Here is a 24269-nt window from a genome sequence, read left to right on the forward strand (position 1 = left end):
TGTGCGGCTGCCGCTAATCTTTAAGTGCGCACATTTTCAGCACTTGTTACGGTGAGGCCGTGCCGCACGAAAGGCGCTTCGAGGTAGCCTATCGTTCAAGCAACGCGGAGTGGCCCCGTTGTACCAACAGGAGATTAGATTACGCTGTCAAGCCTTTGTGGAGTGCGGACCGGGTTTGAAAAAGAAGCGAAATCTGTTCTGTGTTCAGCCTCTGGAGTTTTGCTTTTCTCCTTAAACTACCATTTTTTTCTCCCTCCCTCCTGCTCTCTCTATCTTGCCCACTGGGTTGTTGGCTTCCGCGCACAGAAAGCGTTTCTGGACGGACACGAAATCTCGTCCGAGGACGAGCACAGAAGACTTCGAAATTGCGTTCGCTACGCCCTGTTGGTAAGTTCTTTTTGTCGACGTTATAGGTGCGCTTCACGTTTCTCTCTCTCTCTCTCTCTCTCTGATTTATGTTTGGTCCTCCGTTCGTGCTCGATTTTGCCTCGTGTCTCGTTTTCCTGTATCGTGCATTGGAAGCCTGGCACTGTTTTTGTTGGCGCTAGCGGGACCGTCGCTTTTTCTGAAACGGCGTATCTATTACAAGCGTTCACCCAATTTCAGCCACTGCATTTCAAACCACAAAGAATCCCTTGTTAAGGGAGACACCTGTGTCGTGGTTTTTGGAATTTCTGCGTGCCTCTGTTTGTCTCGCATCGCCTGGCAGTAATTGCATTCGGCTGTGGCCGTCGCAGCGTACATTGTTTTTATTTTTGAGTTTGAATGCGCACGACACGACTTTTGTCACTGGAGTTATATCGTTGATAGCAGATGTAGGAAGGCGTCTCATCTTTTCCTTGTTATTTCCTTCGCAAAGCGTATATTGCCTGTTTATGGTCTCCTACTCAAATATTTTATCGATAGAACGAAATGGCGAAGCTATGCTGCGTATTTCACAAAATTCGATAAGCTGCCGTCGTTTGTAGGCATTTTACGAAAGGTCTCTCCGATCTGAAAGAAATTGATTTGATGGATAGCAGAGAGCAGTTCAATCTTGATCCGATTCGCAGCGTTGTCAGGGTGGCGAGATAAATTACGAATGACATCGAGTAAGGCATCTTCTCAAAAGAAGCTCAACTGAGCGGAATCATTTTTTCGAAAAAGATATCTAACCTAGTGTATCAAATTGTGCAGAGAATTTATAAATTCATCGTGCTTTGACATAAAACTGTTTTGCGTTGAGTATCTTTATAAACGGCTTATGAAAAACGTTTATTAAAAACATTCAAAGAAAGTTATCATCTTTGATGACATCTTTGATGATGATGACAGACTTGGCACTTGATTCCTTCTCGAAGATCCTGCGATTTTTGCCAATTTTTTAAGAACGTTCGAGAGTGCGAATTGAAATGCTGCGGCCGTCAGTCACATTACCTTTTTTATTTTTTATTTGAATAAGTGGTTGCCCACACACAGCATATATGCGTCTTACGTGTGTTTGAAAAAGGAAACAAAAGTTGACTCCGGGTTAAAATTCCCTTTTAAATAAACATTTTTTTTTTGCACATTGCGAGAAGTAGAGATACTATGTGTTCTGGTTCATAATTTGTTTTTCTTCTCTCTTTGACGATGTAAAAATTTCTCGCAGGTGCTTAACCATGTTGCACTTTCGACATGCTGTTGCTCGTTGTCATTATTCTTACGTGAAATATTATTGCCTTTCATTCGCTCTCTTCTTCCCCTCCCCCGTGAAACGTTGAAGCTATACGCAGGGATCTGACCTCGGTGGTGGCTGAAATCAATTGTGCAAAGTGGCTGCCCGTTTTCTGTTGCCCGTGCAGTGCGACGTCGTTGTCTGTCTGGCACTTTTACACGGCACGTTTCGTTTCGCTTTGGTATTTCATGTTATTCGTTCGTCGTTTTCTTTTCTTTTCCCCCATTTATTTCTTCTAAAGTGCAAATCGACCAAAAAGAAAGATCTCATAGTCGCTCTTACTGAGTGACTATGAGATCCCTGCGTCCGTGCGCTGGCCAATCACGATAGTTAATGGGCATGGCAAATAACTCGCTTCGTCACGTTGGAGGGCCATCTTGGGCTGCGTTCAGCTGTGCTGCCTTGTAATCATGGCTGTTCTCCCCAGGGCTCCCTCCCTCCCTCTCTCTCTCCCTCCAATTTTTTTTTTCCAGCAGTGTTGTGAATGTCGCTCCAGACTAGATTCTACAGCGTCACTTGCCAGCCATTTGTACAACCACTGGCTAGTCAAATAACGAACATTTTTTTAGCTGCATAAACGTGTTGAATATGGCTGCTTTATGCATTTCGGAACTTGAAGGTAACCATGCGCTAGAAACAGGACCAAGACGATAGTAGACTAACTAAAGTTACACGTTGGGCTTGTTGGTATGTCACGATGGAAGCAAAAGGCGTAGCGCATCAGAAACAGGACGAAAGAAGAACACAGGCGACACACACGTTTGGCGCTAAGTTTCAGCAACAAGTATTTATTGCAGTATCACAGCATACACACATATCCTTCTCACGCTCGCAATACAGCACGTGCTCCGAGCAACCTGGTATCATCTCTCGAGTCAGAATGGAAACTTTGTGGTAAAACTCTTGCCATGCGCATAAATTCTACCTCTTTTCCTGATAATGGCATGAATGGTTTGCTAATACAAGACCTACCGAAGGTGGCGATGTGATATGCTTCAATGATGAGCCTGGTCATCTCATTAAGACTTTTCTCCTAGGATCATTGTATCTTCAAATAGGGGCTGGCAGTGGAATCTCTTGCAGTGCTGCGCAAGAAAACCATCTGCCTGTTCCTTGTTCAGATTGCTATAATGGCCTCTTAGCCTATCATTAAGGCATCGCCCGGTGTGGCCGATGTAGCAAGCTCCGCAGGTTGTGGGTTTCTGGTAGACGACACTTGTTACACACCCTGCTAGCATATTCCGGTGATTCTTTTCGCAAGTCGTCTTTTTTCTACCTCCTGGTGTGGCCTTTCTACATAGACTGCTTAACTTGTTTGGTGCTGAAAACGCAACAGGAATGTCATTGCGTTGTGCTATTTTCTTGAGGCGATGCGACCATCCATGCATATACGGTATGACTGCTACCCTATTCTTGTCTGTATTAGGGCACACTGGCGACGATACTTTCGATTGAATTTGCTTCAGCAAACCCTCAGCTGCCGATGCGATTATGTCATTAGGGTATCCAGAGTTGCGAAGGCGTATCACATATTGTGTGAAGTTTATATTGATTAGGTGTTTGCACGATTTCTTTTGAGCATTAGTTAAGCACATCTTTACGATGCCTCTCGTTAAGCTTACAGTCCGAAGAACGAAATGAGAGCAATGGTTTGTTGGCTCGTGGATGATAAGACCAGCATGTTTGATGGTCATTTACAACAATCTGTAGGTCTAAAAATCGCATGGCATTGTCACTAGTTAACTCAAAGGTGATCTCGAGTGGCCTGAGACACTCTCGTACAACACGCAGTACATTGCCACATTCCTGCTCAATGTATTGATAACTACAAAAACACAGCGCCGTGTATTTTCCTATTGTCCTCTAATACTGTTTTTACCTTCAGGCTCCGAAATTTTTTGCTGCCAATAGCACTGTGCAATCTGTCGACGATGACCAGCTGAAGCCATTTATATAGCTTCGACATTACTGTATGGCTTCAGCTCGGCAGAAGACGCTAAATTGTCCCCTGCCTTTCCCGTTGTCCTCTCTGTCCAGCGATGTCGTAGTACACGTGCGCTGTCCGTTTTCTGGTTGTTTCGCTTCAACCCGGTTTCCGTTCGTTCCTTCGTGAATTCTGCGCTCTTGGTCATAAATAATGGCCTGCGCGCGGAGCCCACAATAGCTGCTTGGGCTGAGAGAGGAGGGACGAGCAGCGAGTCACGTGGCTTCGCCGATAGGCGACCGACGGCGGCGGAAGCGCGGCAGGTCGAATAGGGCGCGCGTGTACACACCTGTCCGGAGCGGAAGCATGTCGTTTTTCATGAGCTGCGAGCGGGAGCAAACACCTGTCGGATACACCGCTGGCATATGGGCAATTGAGGAGTGAACATTATTTTCGGTGCAAGGACGAGGACATTGCTGATCGTTAACTTGCTTCGGTTTGCGGTGGGCACTGCTCAGTTTTCTCGTGTTGTGATTGTCATGTGCAAGTCCGGTTTATACGATTGTTATCGGCTCAAAGAAAAAGCTGACCTCTACCATGCAGAATGTATTGTGGAACTATAGAGGAGAGCCCGTGCGTGTTTCCTCGGGAGAAAAGCCTTCAACAGGTGAAAAATTCGTCCTGGTACGAATTCTAAAGCCGGAACCACTAGCAGAGCGACGCAGTCACTCTGAATGCTTGCCTGCCTACAACATGCACTTTCTATCCTTTCGTTTTCTGCTTTACTTTCTCGCCTTCCTCTGAGTAGGGTAGCCAACCGAGCGTCTTTCTGGTTAATTTCTCTGCGAATACTTCTTCCGCTGTCGTGTGCACCGTAAATCAGACAGTTATTGCACATTTCTTCTTTATAGGAATCTCTATCTCTTTTCTTCAACTGCGGAACTTTCTGAGAAGATCGCATAGGGCAACGTTGCCAGAAAATGAACATAATAAAATCAGGAAGGAGCATTTATTCAAAGGCAGAACATTTTCGGGGCTTGCTTTTGCGGAGGCCGAAAAAAGAAGTGCGCGAATGTTTAACTGCAATGCGCGTCTGTCGTACAAAGTGCCGGGTCGTTATTGTAGTGCAACGACTTTCCTGTTTATGAATTGACCGTCTTGTTTGCCGGTTTCTCCGTAATAGCTTAGATGATTGTACAATGTGATGGACGGATCGGACCGACGTCTTTGTGGAACATACATTTTGTGCAAGTGTGCCCACTTCCTCTCTCTGGGAACGCGACGCGCCTCGGCGTCGAGGGTAAAGCTGGCAGCTCGCGAAGGGCGGGAAAGGGGAGACGTGTCGCTGCTGGCGGGTCAGCGCCAATGACGTGCCTCCTGCCGCCGCGGCCCATGCGCTCGCTTTAGCCAAATTGCGACCGCCGCGCGATTTGTAGTCACGTCTCTCGTGGTCTTTCTTCTCCTTTGATGCTGACCCGAGGCACACTCACATACGCGCATCTAGCGCTTTGCTGTATCCTGGCGCGGCGTTTCTGTGTTTCTTGCTCCATTTTTGAAATGTTTATGCTTCATTTCGCACTCTTTGTTTATTTTTTTTTATCTCTTGTGGTTCGCATATCCCGTTCGTTTGTCGTTTTGTGCTAGCGCGCATCAATTTGTGCCGTGTCGTGTTGTTGTCGTGCTCTGTGAGCTGCTACCGCGTTTTCTACGGCTGTCTCCGTTCGTGGGCTGCGACTCTTCCGGGCGCATTTGTTCATTCTATTTTGTTTGCGTCCGGCGTTTGCGTGGGCTACGTCCGTGCTCGCTTACGTCGCGCGCACATAGTGTGATATGTGTGTCTGTTCGGGCGTGTTCGTGCGCGTACATTATGAGAGAGAAGGGGGAAGTGTCCGAGTTGTTTTTGTATATCTCTTTTGAAAGCTATTTCCTTTGTGCTGTATTGAACGTTTTACCAAAAAGGAGAACGCTGTCGGTAATATGTATATCTTACATCGCTTCGCTCTTTTGGTTTATTGTCCCCCGGGGACATTTTGAGACCCGCCGCGTAGTTGATGTTTGCTTACTTGTGCAACGATGATTACATTCTCCGGCTTTTATGTAAAAAAATAAATAAAAATAAAAATCTCGTGTGGTTCTTCCTACCAGAGGACTTTGCAAACGAAAGTCGCTTTAAGGAGAAGTGAAGAAAGATAGGACATTTTACTCAGCTTACTATATATAAAGTGTGTGTGTGTGTGTGTGAAACAATACATAAAAAAAATCTGCGGAAAGTATTATTCGCAGTATTGCATGCCACAGCGATAAGCTGCAGGCAAGTGTTGTTAAGACAAAGTTTAAATGGTTTTTTTCTGCCGTTAAGTCGCACTTCTCAAGCGCTGCTTGTGGAAACTTTCGTTTCGAAAGCACGCGAGGGAAGCGAACGATCGCGGCGCGATCTGGTGCGCGCGAAGGAAGAAAGCGGAGAGCAAACATTTCGCGACCGGGCGCAAGAGGAAGTGATAATAGCGGCTCAATCTCGCGCGCCATATACGGAGGAAAGTGGGGAGGCAGCGCGGGAGGAAGGGGAGGGGGAAGGTATGTCTTCTACTCCGCCAACGAGTGCATACTTTGCACGGCTGCGCGCGCCGTATTTTGAAAGGGATCTGTAGACAGCTCCTACCTTTGTGAGCGCTGTCTTCTAGCCGCTCTTGGTTGAAGCGATAGACGGCACGAAGGTCACTTCGTTCGCTGCTGGTGCCGCGCTTGCTTACGCCAACGCTTTGACAACGAGTGTGCGCGCTCATCGAGTGTGATGTGTTCGTGATTGCTTGTGCGCCCTGACCTCATGCTTGTTAATTCAGTTAGTAAGCGAATGTTTCCACGTTTATACGGCTGATAAAACTATTTTCCTTGCTTCGTATAGCTGGCTACTAACTTGCTATGGCAATGGATGCTTCACCTTTCGGGCGAAACTGCGGCTTTTTTTTTATTGACTCCACTTTGTCAGTGGTACCTTATACGGGCTTCACTATCGCCAGGCTGCGATATGAAGGCAGCCTCTAATCGTCGCTTGTGAATAGTCGGCCGTCCACCGCCCCTGCCGTTATGTCTTTGGAGTCGAGAAGCGAAAGTGTCAGTAACTTCTTCATTATGCAGTGCGTGCTGAGAAACAGCGCCACTCCTGATCCAACAATGCTTCCGCACCCGGAAGTCCACCGCGTTATCTTTCCTTATATTTAATTAAATGTATCTAAGGAGATGTCGTCTGCTCCTCTGCTACATCGTGCATAAAAGGAACACCCTAAGAGAGAAAAAGCCATAGCAATAAAAAATAAATTCCTGGCTCTTCCGTAATCAAGAGTAGATGCAAGCCTGAAAGGGCAACCGGCATAGAAGATTGGTTGGCGATGATACGAGCCACAATCTTAAAATGGGTGTAGTGCATGTTCGCAACGGCACACCCCACCTCGCCACATTGCACCACGCCATACTGTGCACTGGTTCGTATGGACGCTGCCCAGTTAGAAGAAGAATATCGGCTGAAGGCCACACGACAGGCAGCGAAAGACGCCAGGAAGACAGAGCGCACTGCCTAGCTGGAAGCATTAATTGAATTCTGTGTGTTTTACGTGTCAAACCACTATTTGATTATGAGGCATGCCGTAGTGGGGGACTCCGGGTTAATTTTGACCACCAGGGAATCTTTAGCGTGCCCCCGATGCACGTGACGCGGCCGTTCTTGCGTTTCGCCTCCCTAGAAATGCGACCGCCGCAGCCGGGATTCGGTCCCGCCACCTCGTGCTTAGCAGCGCAACACCATAGCCTCTAAGCCACCGCGGCAGGTAGAAGCGCTTGAAGGAGGCGCCACGCAGCGTGGCACCATCTCTCGAGGCGACGAAATACCCGCGCCGCGGAACTCACGGACCGCTGGCGCCAAAAGATGAAAATGAAGGGTATGATGCCCTGTATCTGCCTTTTTTTAACATTGAATTGAATTCTTATTCTCCTTGAACAAATACACAAGGAAGGAGTAGCTACAAAAAGCTACCGAGATTGGTAGCTTGACGAGGTGGCTGCCCCTTTACACAGCAGCCACCTTTTCAATGTCGTTATTGGAAATGATAAATAAACCTCAGCGTACTAGAAGGTACAGCTTGAAAAGCAAACATTAGTAACAATTCGGAAGCAAGGTTCTTTTGTAACTTGTTTGGGCAGTGACTAGCGTATGTGATGAGGTCCTGTACTAGGGATCGGGGCCTAGAGACCGCATTTTCTTAAGTTTTGACTAGTTGCCCGGATGATCTCGTTTTGTTCTCGTAACTTGCCTGGATGTTCTCGTTTGAATGCCCGGATAACGGCTCTGGCTTTTGGCTGAAGGTCACTTGAAGGTCGCCGACAACGGGAGCTAAAAGCATTTCATGCTTAAAAGCACTCAAGAACGCATAAGCCACAAGTTCACAGTCGAAGTTCACAAGTTAGAAAGCAAACCCACTGCAGACCGTGTGAAAAACGTTGTCTTTTCGAGATGTTCGGGGAGAGGCCTTTTAGGTGGGGTTAATTTTGGGTGCATTGTGAAGCTTAAAATTGTACGTTGTCGGTTTACCGTGCCGCTGGCACGTTCTAAACAGACAGCCGCTATATTGTCATAGTTGTTCCTGAATGTCATAGCTTTCCGTGTCTTGAGTTACGAGTGGATCTGATAAGTAATAATTTATGTGGCATCTTTGGTTCATTTATTTTTAGGCTAATACGCCTGCCTTTTGATCCAGTGGACACCTTCCGTCTGTCTTCAACTATTTCCGTCGTAACACGTCTGGAACAATTGAATTGCAGCTCCCCTAAATATAGTGGAAAGGCATTGCAGCCTCCCCCTTTCTTTTTGTCAATTTATTCGGAATACTTAACTGTTACGTTTCTCAAACGCATTGTCACTTCCTTTTCTACTGTGCAGTACTCTGCCTTCGTATTCGAATTTATCGGATTAAAGAATGTGTCTCTTTCGCGCTTTTCTTTGGCGAATTTGCTCCCGAGACAAGTTTAATAGACGCGCGAAGTGTCTAAAAAGAAAACTACTTCGGAATGAGCTACGAGGAATCGGCACTGGTCGGGTCGAAACAGTGACGTCAGATTTCTCGTAGTTTTCTTTATTACAAACCGGGAAGTTTTCACCGTTGTTTCATTTTATGTTTTCTCGTATTCGCGACTACCCCTAATCGGTGTTTTGCGGGGCGCTGCTCTTCTTTGCTCGTGATTATTATTGTGATTATTATTGTGATTATTATTGTGATTACGATTGCTGCAGGCCCGCCCTCGTCTCCCGTTTCTTTTCAAATGCGCGTTGAACACTTTTCGGCGCCTCCTAATGGAAAGGGGAAGGGTAGGGTGAAAGGGTGCCTATCTTTTATCACGGCTGGGTCGCCGACGACGAAAGGTCAGTAATTCTTCGGCCGCCTGTCGCGAAGTGCATTAGAGTTCTCTCAAGACGTTATAAGAAATTCGTCGGCCTTTCCCGCCTCTTCGAATCTTTCTTTCTTTCCTTCTTTTTTTGTCCCAGCCGGACGCTTTCCTTATATCTTACGTGCCGACAGGTTTTTCGAGCTCTCTCTTTCGTACTTCCTAAGTGCCTACAGAGACGTCCCACTAGACTATTCTGCGAGTGAATCGCGAATGTCGTCGCTTTCCGAAGCTGCGGGAAAAGTAATAGCAATTTGCGTTTTCTTGTTGTAGTTGTCGCTGTTATTCTCGGCCATGCCGCATTTTGACGAGTTTTGTTGCTCGTGTTTGGTGGCGATGTCGGCATTATGCGATTTGAAGCTTTCTCGCTGAACTTGTAATGCTGCCCGAACGGCTGTATGCCGTGTGTTAGAAGGTGACGCCGCGCCTAAATTTCAACTTAAATATGCAACTGCCGATAGAAGTGAGATTACTCCTGGTCTTCGCACTGATATTTACAGTGCACTGCTCTGTTAAAGGGAACACACGAACGTAGAACACGTGCGAATCTTCCCCTTCGGCAAATGTGCAATCGCCCGGCTTTGCAGCAGGTGACCTCTGATGAGCGGCGCTTGCATCTTCTTGCACGCATGTACAGTGTGTCGACGTAGCTCTAGCCATCAATTGCATTTGTATTAGCCCCGAGAACTACCTACAGGGGCGCTGAGAGCGCCGCTCGCGTGACGTCAGCGCAAGGACTCGCGCCTGTCGTCTGCTACAGTTTGGGCGGTGTCCGGGTGCATTTTGCAGCGCTTCCGTTTGTTTGCCCAAGTTCCCTATGCTTGCATACTTATGAGTGTTGTCTCAAATATATTTTACGAAGTCTTCGTTCGCGAAAATATAATTTAAAGAGCTTATTTCCGAGACGACAATATATTTCTCGAAGGTAACGCCACAGTGCCAGCCGAAGAAGCTCAGACCAGGCCATTGCGAGTTTTGCTTGCGCGGAACTACACTTTGCAGTGGTAGCTCACGTGAATAACAAAAGCATAAGATACCTGCCGTGATGCAACAAGCTTCTCACAAACGCTGGCTATGATGACTTCCACAACATCTACCTTCATTTTAATCTACTAAAGCATGTTTGCTCAAGACGAGTAGTTATTGTATAATATCAAATTTTGCGTTTCTTCACAGTAACTCTCGGCGGTAACACGAGACCTTAAAGGGACACTAAAGTGAAAAATGATTTCTTCTGCATCATTAAATTACCGTTCTACAACACCAAAAACACCACTCTTACAACGATAAGACGTTAGGTAAGCCAGAAAAAGCGCAAGAGCGAAATACAGGTGGGGACGCCTACTTAAGTTCCCGCACCTGGGGGCCGTGACGTCTTGGATTTTGATGGCGTCTTCTAGGGCCTACTAATTATATATAACGGTACAGATTGACTACATTGTGTTCTAAAGGAACCAAATATTAAACATGGCAAGTTTCAGGAACCTTTATTCAGCCAACGCGGCCCAAATGCGAAAACATACTTTGGAATCCCTGACGTCACGCTGACGTACCGGCGCTGGGGTTTCGGCACGAAATGTAATAACTGATACTTGGACCTTCATTTTCTCATCTAATAGTCAAACTATATTTTTGAAATGACTGCCTGCAGGGTTGTCAAATATGCTTCATTAGTCTAAACTTATTTATTGTTTCGCTTTAGTGCCCCTTTAAGAGGAAGCTTTAGCTGGGGTGCTCCTATTTAAACACATGTAAAAGGAGGATTCGTCTTTGTCAGTAACCACTGCACCAAAATTGACGAGGTTTGTTGCATTTAAAAGAAAAACTTAAAATCTAGTGACTGTTCGCTTGGAATTTTAGATTTAGGTTGTCAATTGTTATTAAAAATTCGCAAAAATAAAAACTTTTCAGAAAACGAAACTATAAAGTTTACAACTTTGTTTCTCAGCAAGGAAACATAATATCACAATTTTATGACTATCATCTGATAGTACATCTAAAGCGGACAAATTTAAAACGTTACGCATGAACTAAAAAAAATTGAGTGATATGGAAATACAGCTTTTTCAGAACCCTTGTACACAACGTAACAAATTCACGTAAGATATAAATTGGCATATCGAATTTGCCCGCGTTGAATGATCTGATGGATGCCGTTTACATAACTGCGATATCTGTTCTTGATGCAGAGCTATTAATGTATAAACTTCGCTCGTCTCTATCTTTTTCGAACTTCCGCATTCTTGAAAGTTCTTTTAACAAAATTCAGGCCCTAAATCGAAATTCCGCTTCCAACAGTCGCTAGAATTTACCTTTCTCTCTCAATTGCAACAAATTTCAATAAAATCGGTCAAGGGGTTATCTCAGAAAAGCGTTTTTGCGTTTTACATGGATTTGAATAGGCCGCATCGGAGTTGGGCGCGAGGTAAAGCTTCCTCTTAACACTGCTGTTTAGATTCTACCAGCACCACTTGCTTTAACTGCTCCTGAAAGTTAGGCCGTTTTTCACCGTTAATGTTAAGCGGCGGTAACTTTAAGTAATGGTAATTGAGCCTTACAGCTATTTGCCACATACGGAAAGGAATGTACCAATATTTATTCCGTATTCGGTGCTACACGTTCAACTCATTCGAGCAATTTACTGGTGATTTTTGATTGAGGAAGATACACAATGTATCTGTTTGGCGAACTGACACAGGCTGCTCGGCCCAAATGTTTAAGTGAAATATGCCTTTTGGACCGTATGGTTGCAGCCAGAAAGAAGCCGAAGCTTCATTCATTATTAATGTTGAAGATATCTCTATTCCCCCCTGGAGATCAAATATCAAGTGAATTCATGGGATGGTTGTGGTGTCTTTCTTATGAGGTGACTATGCGAGCTTTTCTTTTAAGTACTGACGAAGCGAATAGTTCTCAGTTTGTATGTATAAATAACGCAGGATCGACACGTGGTAAGGCGGAAGTTGTCTGCATTTTCATTATCAAAGCAGCATAAGCTGCACATTAGTGCCAAGTATACTTTAGACATTGGAATTGGCGCTGAAAAAAAAAAAACTATCAAGGTTTCAATTCGAAGCTGCAGTGAACAACACATCGGTTTCGAGAGCAATGCATGCCTCGCCATAACGACAGTCGGTTGCTGCCGTTGCGTGTGGGGTATGTCATATTGTCCATAAAGGCTACTGAGGGCCACGATGATAGCACATACATAGCACCAATTGATTGGCTCGTGATTGCTGTTATGGTATTCGTGAAGCGTATACATACTACACATGACGCGCCATCGTGCTAACAGCCGCGATCAATGGGTTTTCTGGGTGCCTGCTTCAGAGAATGGTGAAAGCATAGTTGCAAACGTTTTTCATACAAAACGCGCCTAGCTCTTCCTTTTACGACCCGCCGTGGTTGCTGAGTGGCTATGGTGTTAGGCTGCTGAGCACGAGGTCGCGGGATCGAATCCCGGCCACGGCGGCCGCATTCCGATGGGAGCAAAATGCGAAAACACCCGTGTACTTGGATTTAGGTGCACGTTAATGGTGTATCCACACGACGGACGGCTCCGCGCAAATCTGTGCCGCGGACGCTAATTCCGCCGCTCGTCCGGCTGCGAAGCGCATCCAGACGACGGACGGACTGAGTAGACGACCGCGCCGGAAAAATAAAGATGGCGGCTACGCTCGAAGCGACTGCCGTCCGCCTCGAACCTGTCAAGTCGTCGTCGTCCACTGTGCGGCCCGTAACTTTCAAACTGAGGATTGTATTTGGTTTAAATTTGTGTCCAGAAGCTTCGACAGCAATGTATTCGTGATGAGTGGACACCGTTTCCGAAAGCGATACTCAGATTCTCGGCGTGTAGGCTTAGAGTGGCTGTATTGGCTGAACATGGCCTCGAAGATGTTGCGGCGGCCCGGGCGGATCTCAGTGGCCGTAAGTTAATATAATTGCTTGTTTCTACTCACTCTAGATGGCGCCGTCGGTGTAACAAAGACTTTGTCATAGGTGTTTTCACTCTGAATGAAAATGGAGATCGAAAGGAAACGACGGTTGGCCGCAATGGCTGTTGTTTTGTCCGAATTGGACACGAATGGTCCAAGCAGCGATGAAGCTGTTTCAGAAAGATCCCAAAGCCGCGCTTGTTGCCAGACTGTAGAGCACGCTAGGCTAAATCCGCAGCATTCGACCCCCAAAATCCGGATGCGAAAAATAGCTCGGCATTTTCCGTCCGTGGGGGTCGCGGACGACGCGCGGACGGCACAAATCCGTGACGCGTAGTCACGTGATGCGCAGTCCGTCGCGAAAAAGACGGATTTCGTCCGTCGTGTGGATCCACCATAAAGAACCCCAGGTGGTCGAAATTTCCGGAGTCCTCCACTACGGCGTGCCTCATAATCAGAAAGTGGTTTTGGCACGTAAAACCCTATAATTTAATGTTTTTCCTTTTACGCATTAATAAAGTGACCCTATTTGACTATAGCAACTCACCAGAGAAATAAGAATTATTATGAAAGCTTAGCTGGGCAGTTTCCTAACACGGATTTATGATGCTGACACCATATAGCAAGATTTTTCTTTTATGTGAAACGCAATGTCTCTCATTGCTGAGTACTAAGGGGATTTTAAGTGTTTAACGGAGCATCACACACAACTTCGCGTGTTTAACTTGCAGATATTCTATTTACGCAAAATTTATGGACAGACACGGTGGATAAATATGCAATGTCCGATCGCCAGTAGATCCCTTACATTACGTAGCTTGCGATATCCAAGCCGCAACTTTTCTCGGCTCACACACTTTTGAAGAAGAAACTGCGGTTTAGGCATGACAGCAGAAAGAAGCTTACATATCCTTCAATAAGTACGGCTCGAACCACCAATACCCCAAGCATGCACGAAGTGAACGAGCACGCGTGGCAGCCGAGCGAGCAGGAGCGGCCGTGACGTCATCGCGAGAGGGCGCCACTCTCGCGAGTGACGCCTTCTCGCCGCTAATAGAGCGCCAACGAAGTGGGTGTCGCACATTAGAGTGTTCCGTGCAACACTGGCATTATTCGCGCTGCCGAAAACTACGATCCGTTATCGAAGCCACCTTAGCTATACGTTAGCCTTATGGAAGGGACCTTACGGAAGCCACCTTAGCCGCCGAGTTATCTGACGATTTGACTTCATCCAGCGTTCCAACGAAGTCGGTTTATATTCAGACGCGTTTCAGTGTCGTGCCCGCACTATTGCGGAAGCCAACGCGGTGCTTAAGGCGGTCGCGTCCCGATGGTGGTAGTGTTTACTGCTAATTTACTCGAAAGGTAGCGGACTATTATTTCAGAGCTATTTTAATAGGTAAACCCAGCATTAACACAACGAAGTGTGCGGAAGACTCCAGTGGGAGAAAGCTTGACGAAGAAGAAGAGGAGTTCGTTCTAAAGCAAATTTTCACAGAGTTCACTATTTCAGCAGATTGTTTAGTATTCAATTGCTTCGTGTTGTAGTTTAATTCGACGCAGCGACACCTTGTGCCATCTCAATTATAGCTTAGTTTGTCGAACAGTCTAACGATGGAGTCCCGTTGGGTTCATGAAACGCCAATAATCTTTTCTCATGTATAGGAAGTTTGATTATCTTGTGTTTGAGGTACATTTCCCTGCGATGAATTCTGCTGCCGTCACGTGGATGGCAGAATTTGTTTCGACCGATTTTCAAAAAGTTCTGTTGTTCACTGTCATCCAGAATGAACGACTGCCTTCTTTCGTTGCCATAGACGGATGAGCGGCGGTGCTAAACTCGCCGCCTCAGTTAAAGCGTTAAATTCGCCGCCTCATTGCCTTCGCGGTAATGGAAATCTCTCGCGCGTTCCGTCCTAGCGCCGAAGGGTGCGTTACTAAACGCGGCGCCGTAAATTTCTGACCCGCAGGGGGCGCCAGCCACGGTCGCGTAATTTGTAGCCTTCGCTGCCGGAAACTCCAGCGAGTCGGGGGATGTTGGCTCTCCAGTCCCATGAGTTTCTGCCTCGTCTCAGCCGTCCCTTCGTTTCCTGCGGCAGGAAGAATATGTTTCTCTCCGTATAAGCTCAGCGTATAAATATATATATATATCTTTTATCTTTTCATGCCCTCCTTTCAGCCTCCGTTGCGAGGGGCTGGGGGGAGAATCTTCGTCCCCTTAGTTTAAAATCTTATTTCTCTTTCCTAGCTTTAAATACTTCCCCTTTCCATCAGAAAAACCTCTTTTACCAACCTTCCGTTCTTCTACCGTAAGGAATGCGAGGCTTTCTTTTTCACGTAATTCTCGATTTTGCGTATAATTTCTTCGTTTCTTTGGGTGAGGATGAATATAAATATCTACGCCTTCGCGGGTTTCCCTCTTCTTCCCCAGCCATCCTTAATTCTTGATGAAGGGAAAGGAGGCGCTTTCAAATTCCCTTCAGTCGCTGTCCCTTCGTTTCCTCTTCGCGTTCCAGTCCCGAAAAACGGGCGGACGCATGGGATTCCAGCGCCGTGGCGGAACGCGCTTACGGTCCGCGCCGCATCTAATTACGCGCGGCTGACTTATGGCAATTAGATACACACGGTCCTGCGTAGTAGCTGCTGTTCTTGGTCATATGGGATGTTTAATTTGCGCACGCGGAAGTCGTTTAAGGGAAAGGCAGTAGTTTGAAGTTATAAGGTTCTCTCGACTGTACACATGTGTTCGTTTGGTGCTGTTTTTCAGGATATTCTTTCTTCGCATATTTTTAGATCTTGAAACGGCATTAGTCTTTCCATGTTTAATATCGTTTGTTACGGGATAAGAGTATGAATTAAGCCGCGTGGAAAATACAGGAATCACCGTCGCGAGCTGAATGTTTCTGTACACCGGGCGTACGTGTATTAAGCAGCAGAAGTTGCCCGATCGCCTATTGCCCAGTTTGACGCCATTTGGCATGGAATTTTAGGGATCGCAGCGTTGGGTCTCCATTGTCTGGAACGTCGATAATTGGTTCGCACTAGAAAACCAGGTAGTCAGACGTTGAGGACGTAACTTTTTTCTTCTTTACTGCTAGAGTCCTTCCGATGAGTCAATTTCTTACACACTTTTCAGGAGGCATGTGAGACGGAAATTAAGCTCTCCGCCCTACCGTCGTTTTGGAATTTGTACTGTCTTGCGGGGCCAAGAAAGCTTGCGAAAAATTGCGAAAAAAGCACTTGGGCGCGTGTTTGCTATGCGCGCACCGGGAAAAGGTGGTAAACGATGCGCATCCGTATAATTGGGGAGCGTAGGCAGCGCAAGTGACGTCCGCAGCTAACTTCGCTTTGTTTTGTTCGAACAAACGTTGGCTCCCGGTGAGCACCGCTATCGTACACGTCGACCTTTCCGTCGGTGGGTGAGAGAGCACCTCCTCTCTGGACAGGCACGCGCTGCAGCTTCTGCGGGGCTTTGGCGGAGGGCGTGATTACGACAGTTCATGTGGCGTTGCCGAGGCGCCCAGGGAGCTCTCGTACAGTTTTTGTGTTTTCACGCCAATCGCTCACTTGGTGCGGTAAGCTTAGTTAACACCTAAAGCTTGAATTATACGAGACGATTTCAGCATCAAACTACTGTTGTTGTGGAAAGTTTCTTGATTACTCCCCTATTTTTTTTTTTCGCATTGTTCATCGGTTCATCGGTTCATCGATGCGGCGGTCGGGCATGGCCTGACTGTCCCAACGCGGGAGCGGCCCGCAGCGCGCTGAGTCGCGTACCTCAGGACCTTTATTAAAGTTTTGCATCCATCCATCCATCCATCGGTAACTCCGGTCATAGCGCGCTTTTGGAAGTTTGGTGACTCGTCAGTGAGCAACTAATGGTTCCCGGCGAGAACGCTTGTTTCCGTGTTTTACAGCTCTAGAGGAACGTTTGCTTTAAAGGGATAAATATAGCCGAAGGTGTATACCACTGTTATTCATCTTTTGGCCGATGCGGGATATGCGCCACAAAGTTTGTCAGGTCATGATGATGATCAACAGCGCTTTTCTCTCGCGCGTCGAACGCCTTTTTTCTGCAAAAACAATCTATTTTTCGTTTGCACACCATTGCAGTTAGCTGTGCTTTATTAATTCCTTAGCATTAGCAGTGTCAGAGTGGGGAAAGAATATATATATATATATAGTACAACTGACAGTGGTCTGCTCAGGACCACGATCAGCAGCACGAATGTCGACTGCGCTACTGAGCAATATTTTGCGATGGGATGAACGCGGTTTAAATCATACACCCGAGGCCTCACAGAGAGGTGCGACGTAATTCTAACGCGTTTCTCTCTCATTTACCGCTTAATTGCCGCTGAATTTTGTTCTCTGTCTTTATGCGCTGCTCGACTCGTTTACCACTCAATTTACGACCCGGAATGGAGCCGGCAGTTGACGCCTCAGGCGCCGTCGCGCGTGTTTAATTAAACCGGTGCAGACCGGTGAAGTGGGGGGGCGTGGCGCGCCGTTACGCAACCCGACGTTCGCCCGCAGCCGAGGTCGTCCCTTGTGCGTCCGCAGCATTGTCGTCGATCCGTTGCGTTGGAGCACTGGTTTTGCGCTGCTCGGCGGCGGCGCTCAGCCGGAGCCCTGGTTTGGGGGGAACCAGCGCGTGCTGCATTGCGATGAGAGGGCAACACGCGCAGCGATGACAGGCCTATCGATCTTGCGCCCGATGTGTCCCGCGAATGCGCCTGCCTGTCAAGGTGCATAGCGAGCAGCGGTGAGCGGCTGGATTGCGCGCGCTATTAGGCCGTTGCCGTTTTGTTGGACGCGATTTTTCTCGCTTCCGTGCTTTACCGCACTGAGGAGATTGGCTGCAATTTCGTGAGTATCCTGTGTCGGCTAGTTAGCTAATGGAGTTAGCTCTAATCGAACAAGATATAGAAAGCAAACGAAACGTTGCTTCCATTCATGAATTCTCGCGTTTTTTTTTTTTTTACAGGTGCCAGCCTTGTTTAGTGTGCAACAGCATGCTATGCTAAAGAGAATAAAGAAAGAGAAAGAGCGAAAAAGAGAGAGAGAATTAGCGCACGTGAACAACGTACTTTTCGAAAGGAAGGTGTTTCAATCTGACACGTTTGCAATTATCTTTTGGACGTAATATCTGAGCATGAACAAAGGTTGGTCACCGTTGCTCAATATAGAGGGTCTCCCATGTAACTTCTGCCGGTTTAAAAATATACGGATGCACTCCAAGATGACGCCACCAAATGCATGTTGCTGACTATTGTTTGGAGTAAGTCACACCGTTTTTGTATTCTTCCTAAATGCATAACTGTTCAAGATCAATTAACCAACTTCTGAAGAAATGAAGTTACGCAAAAAAATTCGGATTAGAAATTTGTAGAGTGATGTGCAAAACGTCCGACAAACTGTTTCGACCTTTCTATATATTAAATATTGTTTTTCCCCCGCTTACTGCAGATGACCCTGAAATACAAAAAAAAAAACACGTTACATGCGCGCTTGCGCGTCGTGATTGCAGTGGTCCCACACGTTCCGCGTACAAACGAACATAGCATTTAGTCGGGTGTGCTGCCGCTTAAAAGGCGACAGGGCTGCGACCCAGGCGTTGGCTTTGCGATTTACGCCAGCAACCGTTATCACTTGCGCTGCGATAACGGTTGCCCTGTCGCCTTTTAAGCTTCAGTACACCCGGCTAAATTCTATTATGGCTGTTTGTACGCGGAACGTTCGGGAGTACACGTTTGGGGCGCGAACGTTTGGGGCGAACACGAACGTTCGGGGCGCGTAAGCGCGCATGTAACGTGGTATCTTTCTTTTTTTCCGCTGGCATCTGCAGTAAGCGGGAAAAACTAATGCGTAATAGATAGAAAGGTCGAAACTGTTTATCGAACGTTTGGCAAATCTATCTACAAATTCCTAATTCGAGTTTTCTTGCTCAACTTCATTGCTTCAGAAGTTGCTTAATTATTCTTGACTAATTATGCAATTAAGTAGAATACAAAAATAGTTTGACTTACTCCTTATAATAGTCAGCAACATGCATTTGGTCGCGTCGTCTTGGAGTGCGTCGGCATATTTTTAATCTCTGGCTAAAGTTAGCTGGGACACCCTGTGTATATCTATGTGACGCAATAGAGACTTTCGTTTTCCTTGCTGAGTTTCACATTTTAACGCGTCGTTACGCCGTCTTTTGATTTGTGCCTTTATCGTGAAGGTGCTGCGTAGGTAGCTGAGTGATTGTACGTGAAGATTGTTCTTGGCTTCTTGTTGCTGCTCTTAGCTCGAATCGTGGAGTGACCCCCCCCCCCCTCCCCCGTCTGCATGCTGCTCAATCTCTAGTCACTAACAATCTAATCAGTTTGATTAGTTGGTGGTCATAGACTGAAAGTATTGCATTAGACTGCCGGTGTGCTGTCGACATTCGTTGACTGCTCTTTTGGGATGTTGCCTCGGTGAACAGTAATTAGTACAAAAGCAAATGCCCCCCCCTTTCCCCCCCCCCCCTTTCCCTATGTGGTGCTTGCAGATGCAGTTCTCTCTTTTGAGCTGTTTGTTTTTCTTGTGAATTTTCGCACCGCACGGCCTTCCAGTCAAAATAATCGGTAGAGTGGAGAGGTCACGGCTTGAGATAGACTTCCTCTCGCCTGCTACTCTGCGCTATGGGTACTTGAGAAAGGGGGTGTTTGCAGCGTACCATCGGCCACAAAAGCTTCCTGGACACGTGTTCTACTGCAAATGTACATGTGTGTTGTTTTTGTCCGTTACGCGCTGCGTAATCTGTACTAATGCCACACCAACAGGCCAAACTAGCAACATTAATGAATTCTCACTCCGTTGAAGCATGACGCTCCTAATTTAATAGATCACTGTGCGTAGGTCGCCTTTGCGGCCCACGAACACCGGTACATTGAATTCGAGACTACGTGCTCAGGCATTGCGGAAATTTGGCTTTTCTTTCAAATCCCACGCCTCGCAAACATTTGTTGCCTACTGCACTCGGTCACATAAAGCAGTGATGTTGTCTTAGCTAAGTGAGGCCACTTTGACCTACGTTCGTCTTTTCCTCCCGACAGAAATATCTGCTGGAACATGAGCAGCAAGGAGCCTCGCTGAAGAAGCTTCAGACTGCCGTGGACTACCAGACGGCCAAGTCGGAAGACATGGCTGACAAGGACCTCCGTTCTAGGGGTGAGTGCGTGCGGCGTTTTGTTCATGTATGTGTAGGGCTGATGCAGCGTCAAAGCGAGCACTTAGTCGGCGCTCTAGCGATCATTATGGCTAAGGTCCAACATGGGACTTCACTCGCTAGTGTATAGTGGCGAAAGGTGAAACCACGAGCAGAAAGTTAAAGCACAGAATGGTTTTCGCGCGTTAACACGCTTGTGTACATGTGCAGACGGAGCAATTTGTGCTAAACGTATACGCGCTAGGGCGTAACGTAGACTCTGAGTAAACCTTCCTGTCGTTTTTTTTTTCTTTCCTTATTTCGCCCCTTTCCCTCTATCCTCATCGTCACCATCTTGTACCTGTTTCTTGCCTTCTTTCCAACGCAGAACAGTTGGCTAGAGGAATGTACCCGAGGCCGTGACCTCTCTGTCCTTCCTACCTTTACACCTCTCTCTCTCTCTCTTACTCTAGGAAAATGAAGAAATTGTCCAGGACCAGAAACTAAGCATATGATCATGCAGTAAAACGTGCGACGCTGCACAGTCGTATAAAGGGCTTTTATTATTAAGAACCGTTCATAATATCTTCTGCCGGCTTTTGCGTCGTTCTTACTGTCTAAAAACGGAAACTCACAGAAGAAAGAACGTGAGAAATCAGTATACTACACATAACTTGCGAATAAAAAAGAAGACGTCAGAAAAGCCGTTCAGTAACCGGTGAAGTTGTTGGTTGTGGCAGTGAAGTTCTTGAAAGTTGCGGTGCCACATACTGCGTCAAATATGGCGCACACGTTCCTTTTCCTGTTGCCACAGCGCACCGCCACGCCTGACTTTCTCTTTCCTTCTGTCTTTCTTTTTGAAAGGGAGAGAGAAAATCTTATTTCAACTAAATAACGTTCGCGGCTACTTTAGTGAGCGGTTTATAACGCTATTGCGCAAATTTACAAATTTATCAAAGCCGTAACAATTTCGCAAATATACGTTAACATGAAATGCCAGGAAGCTTAATTAATCGTTGAATGTTGATGCCATAAAATCGGCCAAATAAGAAAGGCTGGCAATTCATGCAAAAATGATAGTCTGTTCACTCGTTCGGCGCTGTATTTAAGCGAGAAAAACAGAAACAAGAATATCAGAACTTGTTTCTTCCGCCTTTGTGCTGGCGCAAATGCTTTCACCGTGAAGTGACTGAACGTAATGCCGGTCATTTATTGTGCATTCGCTTAAGTCGCGCGACCCTCTGAAGCACGCGCAGTGCTTTGATTATAGTGCGAAGCTTTGAACACACTGAACTGTATAAAGTAGCAGCTCTTGAATGGTATGCATCTTTCCCCAGAAACCGTCCTCGGTGATCGTTTCTCTCTTTCTTTTTTCAGCAACCTTGACGTTCGCTTTTAGTTTTATGAATGCCGGTTTGCGTCGCAAGTTGAGAGTTGGGTGGGGGGGGGGGGGGAATTTAAATCTTGCTCCGTCTTTCATGCAGTGACAATAAGACCTGAAAGGTCGCTTTTCAATTTCTAGCATTTTGTTGTGAGCCGCGTCAACTCTGGCATATCGCACAGGATGCAATGCCAGCAGTGTCAGTGGGCTCAAGGGAAACCAGGAAACAAAAGTCAAGGGCACTTGGGTATCCCTACGTGGATGAGTACGAAAGCATTGCGACATCTTCCCGATGACGACTCGTCTTACGAAACGTAATGGTATTGTTTCCACGTTGCCTTGTATAATTTATCGCATCACGTGCCTCGGCCTCGTTCGCGTACTTTCGTGTACGTCCAAAGAAGCCAGGCGCAGCTACTGACTGAGAAGTCGAAGGTTCGTCTAACGGAGCCCACGACAAAACTCGCCGAAATCACCGCACCGACTGGCAGAGCCGCGACGCTCGGCGTTATATATAAACCGACCACCGGCGCGGTCTGTCTCTGTGACCACGTGATGTTTTGTGCCATCTCCGTGGAAGGTTTGTCCATCTGAGCGCACGACAGAACTCGGCGAAATTAGCGCACCGACTGGCAATGGGCCAGTACTGTCAGAGATTTCGCAGAAGGAGGAGGAAATATGACAACACTGGCAAGATGAGCGGCATCGGAGCCAGCTGTGGAAGAAGACGACGAACGCGCGAGCAGTGGCACTAAAGTTCCTAGATATTTTTCGCTTTTACGAGAGCACAAAATCTAGGGACCTTAGTGGCACGAGCGTGTCTCTGTGACCACGTGATTTTCATGAGCGGCATCGGAACCAGCTGTGCAAGAAGACGACGACGAACGTGCCAGCAGTGGCACGAGCGCTTCTCTGTGACCTCGTAAATTGTACATTTTCGGCCCCGCCGCCTGATTTTTCGCTCCATGAGTCATATAATGCTTTCGCATAAAAAAGAAAAAGAAAAATCCACCTCCATTCTACCCTATGCAAATGGATGTACAGCGACGCTGGTGCGGACGTCAGACAAGTACTACCATCCCAACTGACGTTAAACGAAGTTACATGAAGCACCGCCGCCGAAAGCGTCGTACGTCACGCGCTCATGCACGCATTCGGAAGTGCAGCATATGCATCCTCATTCTTTTAGGCCTTCCGCCAAGCGCAGGTGCCTTATTTAACTAAATTAATGTTCAATAGTAGATTGGATCAGAAAATTCGTAAAGTAGGACTTACAACCTACTGACGTGATATTTGAATTAGGAAGGAACAGCGCCAACTTAGACGATCACGAGAGGGAGAACGACACAGGACAAGCACCAACTTCATCGATCTTTATTCACCGAAAAATCAGCAAATATAAGAAAAAACACAGACATGCGCACAAGGACCATAATGCATCATCTGCCAAACCGTTCAAGATAGGACATTTCGCTTTTGAAGAGGGTCACGGAAGCATCACTAACACTGTTTTTTTTTCCTCTCCTCTTTATATGGAATGCTTCCAAAAGCTCACGTGCCTTTGTTTCTCTGCTTCTGCCAAGAATCTTTATCTATTGGAATCGTGGTTCACAATTCTTGCAGTATAGGCATTGTTTCCGTGGCGAATGTTCTGCCGCTCGGTCACACGCAGTGCAAGTAGCGCAATGTTGCGAAAGATGCGCACCTCCTTGTTTCAGCGACCGCACATGTTCAAGTCGCTCAGGTCGTAGTATCGGATTGTAATTCGAATGTACGAGAAAACAAAATTCTATTACGCGGAAACTCAAACAGAAACCCCTTTTCCAGCTGCCGTTTTTTGGGTGAGCGCGCTGCGAAAAATCCATATTATCTAGAGGCCAACAGCTTCGATGTAAAACGGCTTTGTTTATGTGCGCTTGTCATCGTCTAGCCCGGCGTCGCGGGCGCAACATAGAAGAAAAAAAAGATAATGGTGAGGCTTAAATTGGCAGTGTCTGGTAATTGCTTGCTGGACTGACGTCTCGGATAGCCTAAATAGGCAGGGTGGGTGAAAAAAGAAACATTAGTTGGGAAAAGCTAGCGAAAGGATAACGCTGTTCTGACCAAGATAAATTGGCCGATTAACGCTGTCAGGTTTTTTTTTTTTTTGTCTCTTTTCTTCGCGTGGCTTAAGTGCGCGGGTGTCACCGATGGATGTGCAACGTGCGTGGAAGTGCGACTTTTCTTTTCGTCACCGTTCCACGACGCAGAAGTTGGAATTCCAAATTCTATTATTTTTTTTCTTTTTACCGCTTGCGTCGTGTTTCCTTCGTTTGTGTGCTGACTCGGCACGTGTCGAGTACCGGAAAGGGACGCACGTCCGCGCTTTTTCGAATGTGACCCCGTAACTTATCCGTTCTCCGAGGCGCGTTGTGCCAATTTAGCCGAGCGCGTCGGAATTCGCTAGCTGAGAAAAAAGGGAATCAGAGTGTTTCACTCGCTACATGGAGAGAGAGAGAGAGAGAGAGAGAGAGAGAGAGAGAGAGAGCAAAAGAAAGGGGATACTGATATTATGACCCGGTAAGAACTTGTACTCGCATTCTCTCTACTGTCGACAGGTTCCGGTGACAGAAGCTACGTTTACGCAAACATGATAAAGTTCAGCCGAGTCGGCTTGTCGGACCGAAAACTGTCGCCGTGTTCATGTAAATGCTAGCAGATTGGACTGAGTGATCGTCTAGGAG

At 46.7% G+C, this 24269-nt stretch overlaps 1 protein-coding gene across 10 annotated transcripts in view; it reads left to right on the forward strand.

Moving 5' to 3' along the window:
- Positions 1 to 24269, forward strand: part of Dys (Dystrophin) — a 494001-nt gene that overhangs the window by 300804 nt on the left and 168928 nt on the right. For 9 of the 10 annotated variants that reach the window (XM_050170004.3, XM_055065913.1, XM_055065915.2 and 6 more), the window contains 2 exons: positions 307 to 387; positions 20074 to 20188. In XM_050170004.3, the coding sequence (XP_050025961.1) occupies positions 307 to 387; positions 20074 to 20188 (196 nt within the window). The remainder of the gene's footprint in view (positions 1 to 306; positions 388 to 20073; positions 20189 to 24269) is intronic. The other variant, XM_050170002.3, reaches the window with a different exon arrangement.

The sequence above is a fragment of the Dermacentor andersoni genome, chromosome 6 (genome assembly GCF_023375885.2).
Source record: "Dermacentor andersoni chromosome 6, qqDerAnde1_hic_scaffold, whole genome shotgun sequence".
NCBI classification, from domain to species: Eukaryota; Metazoa; Arthropoda; class Arachnida; order Ixodida; family Ixodidae; genus Dermacentor; species Dermacentor andersoni.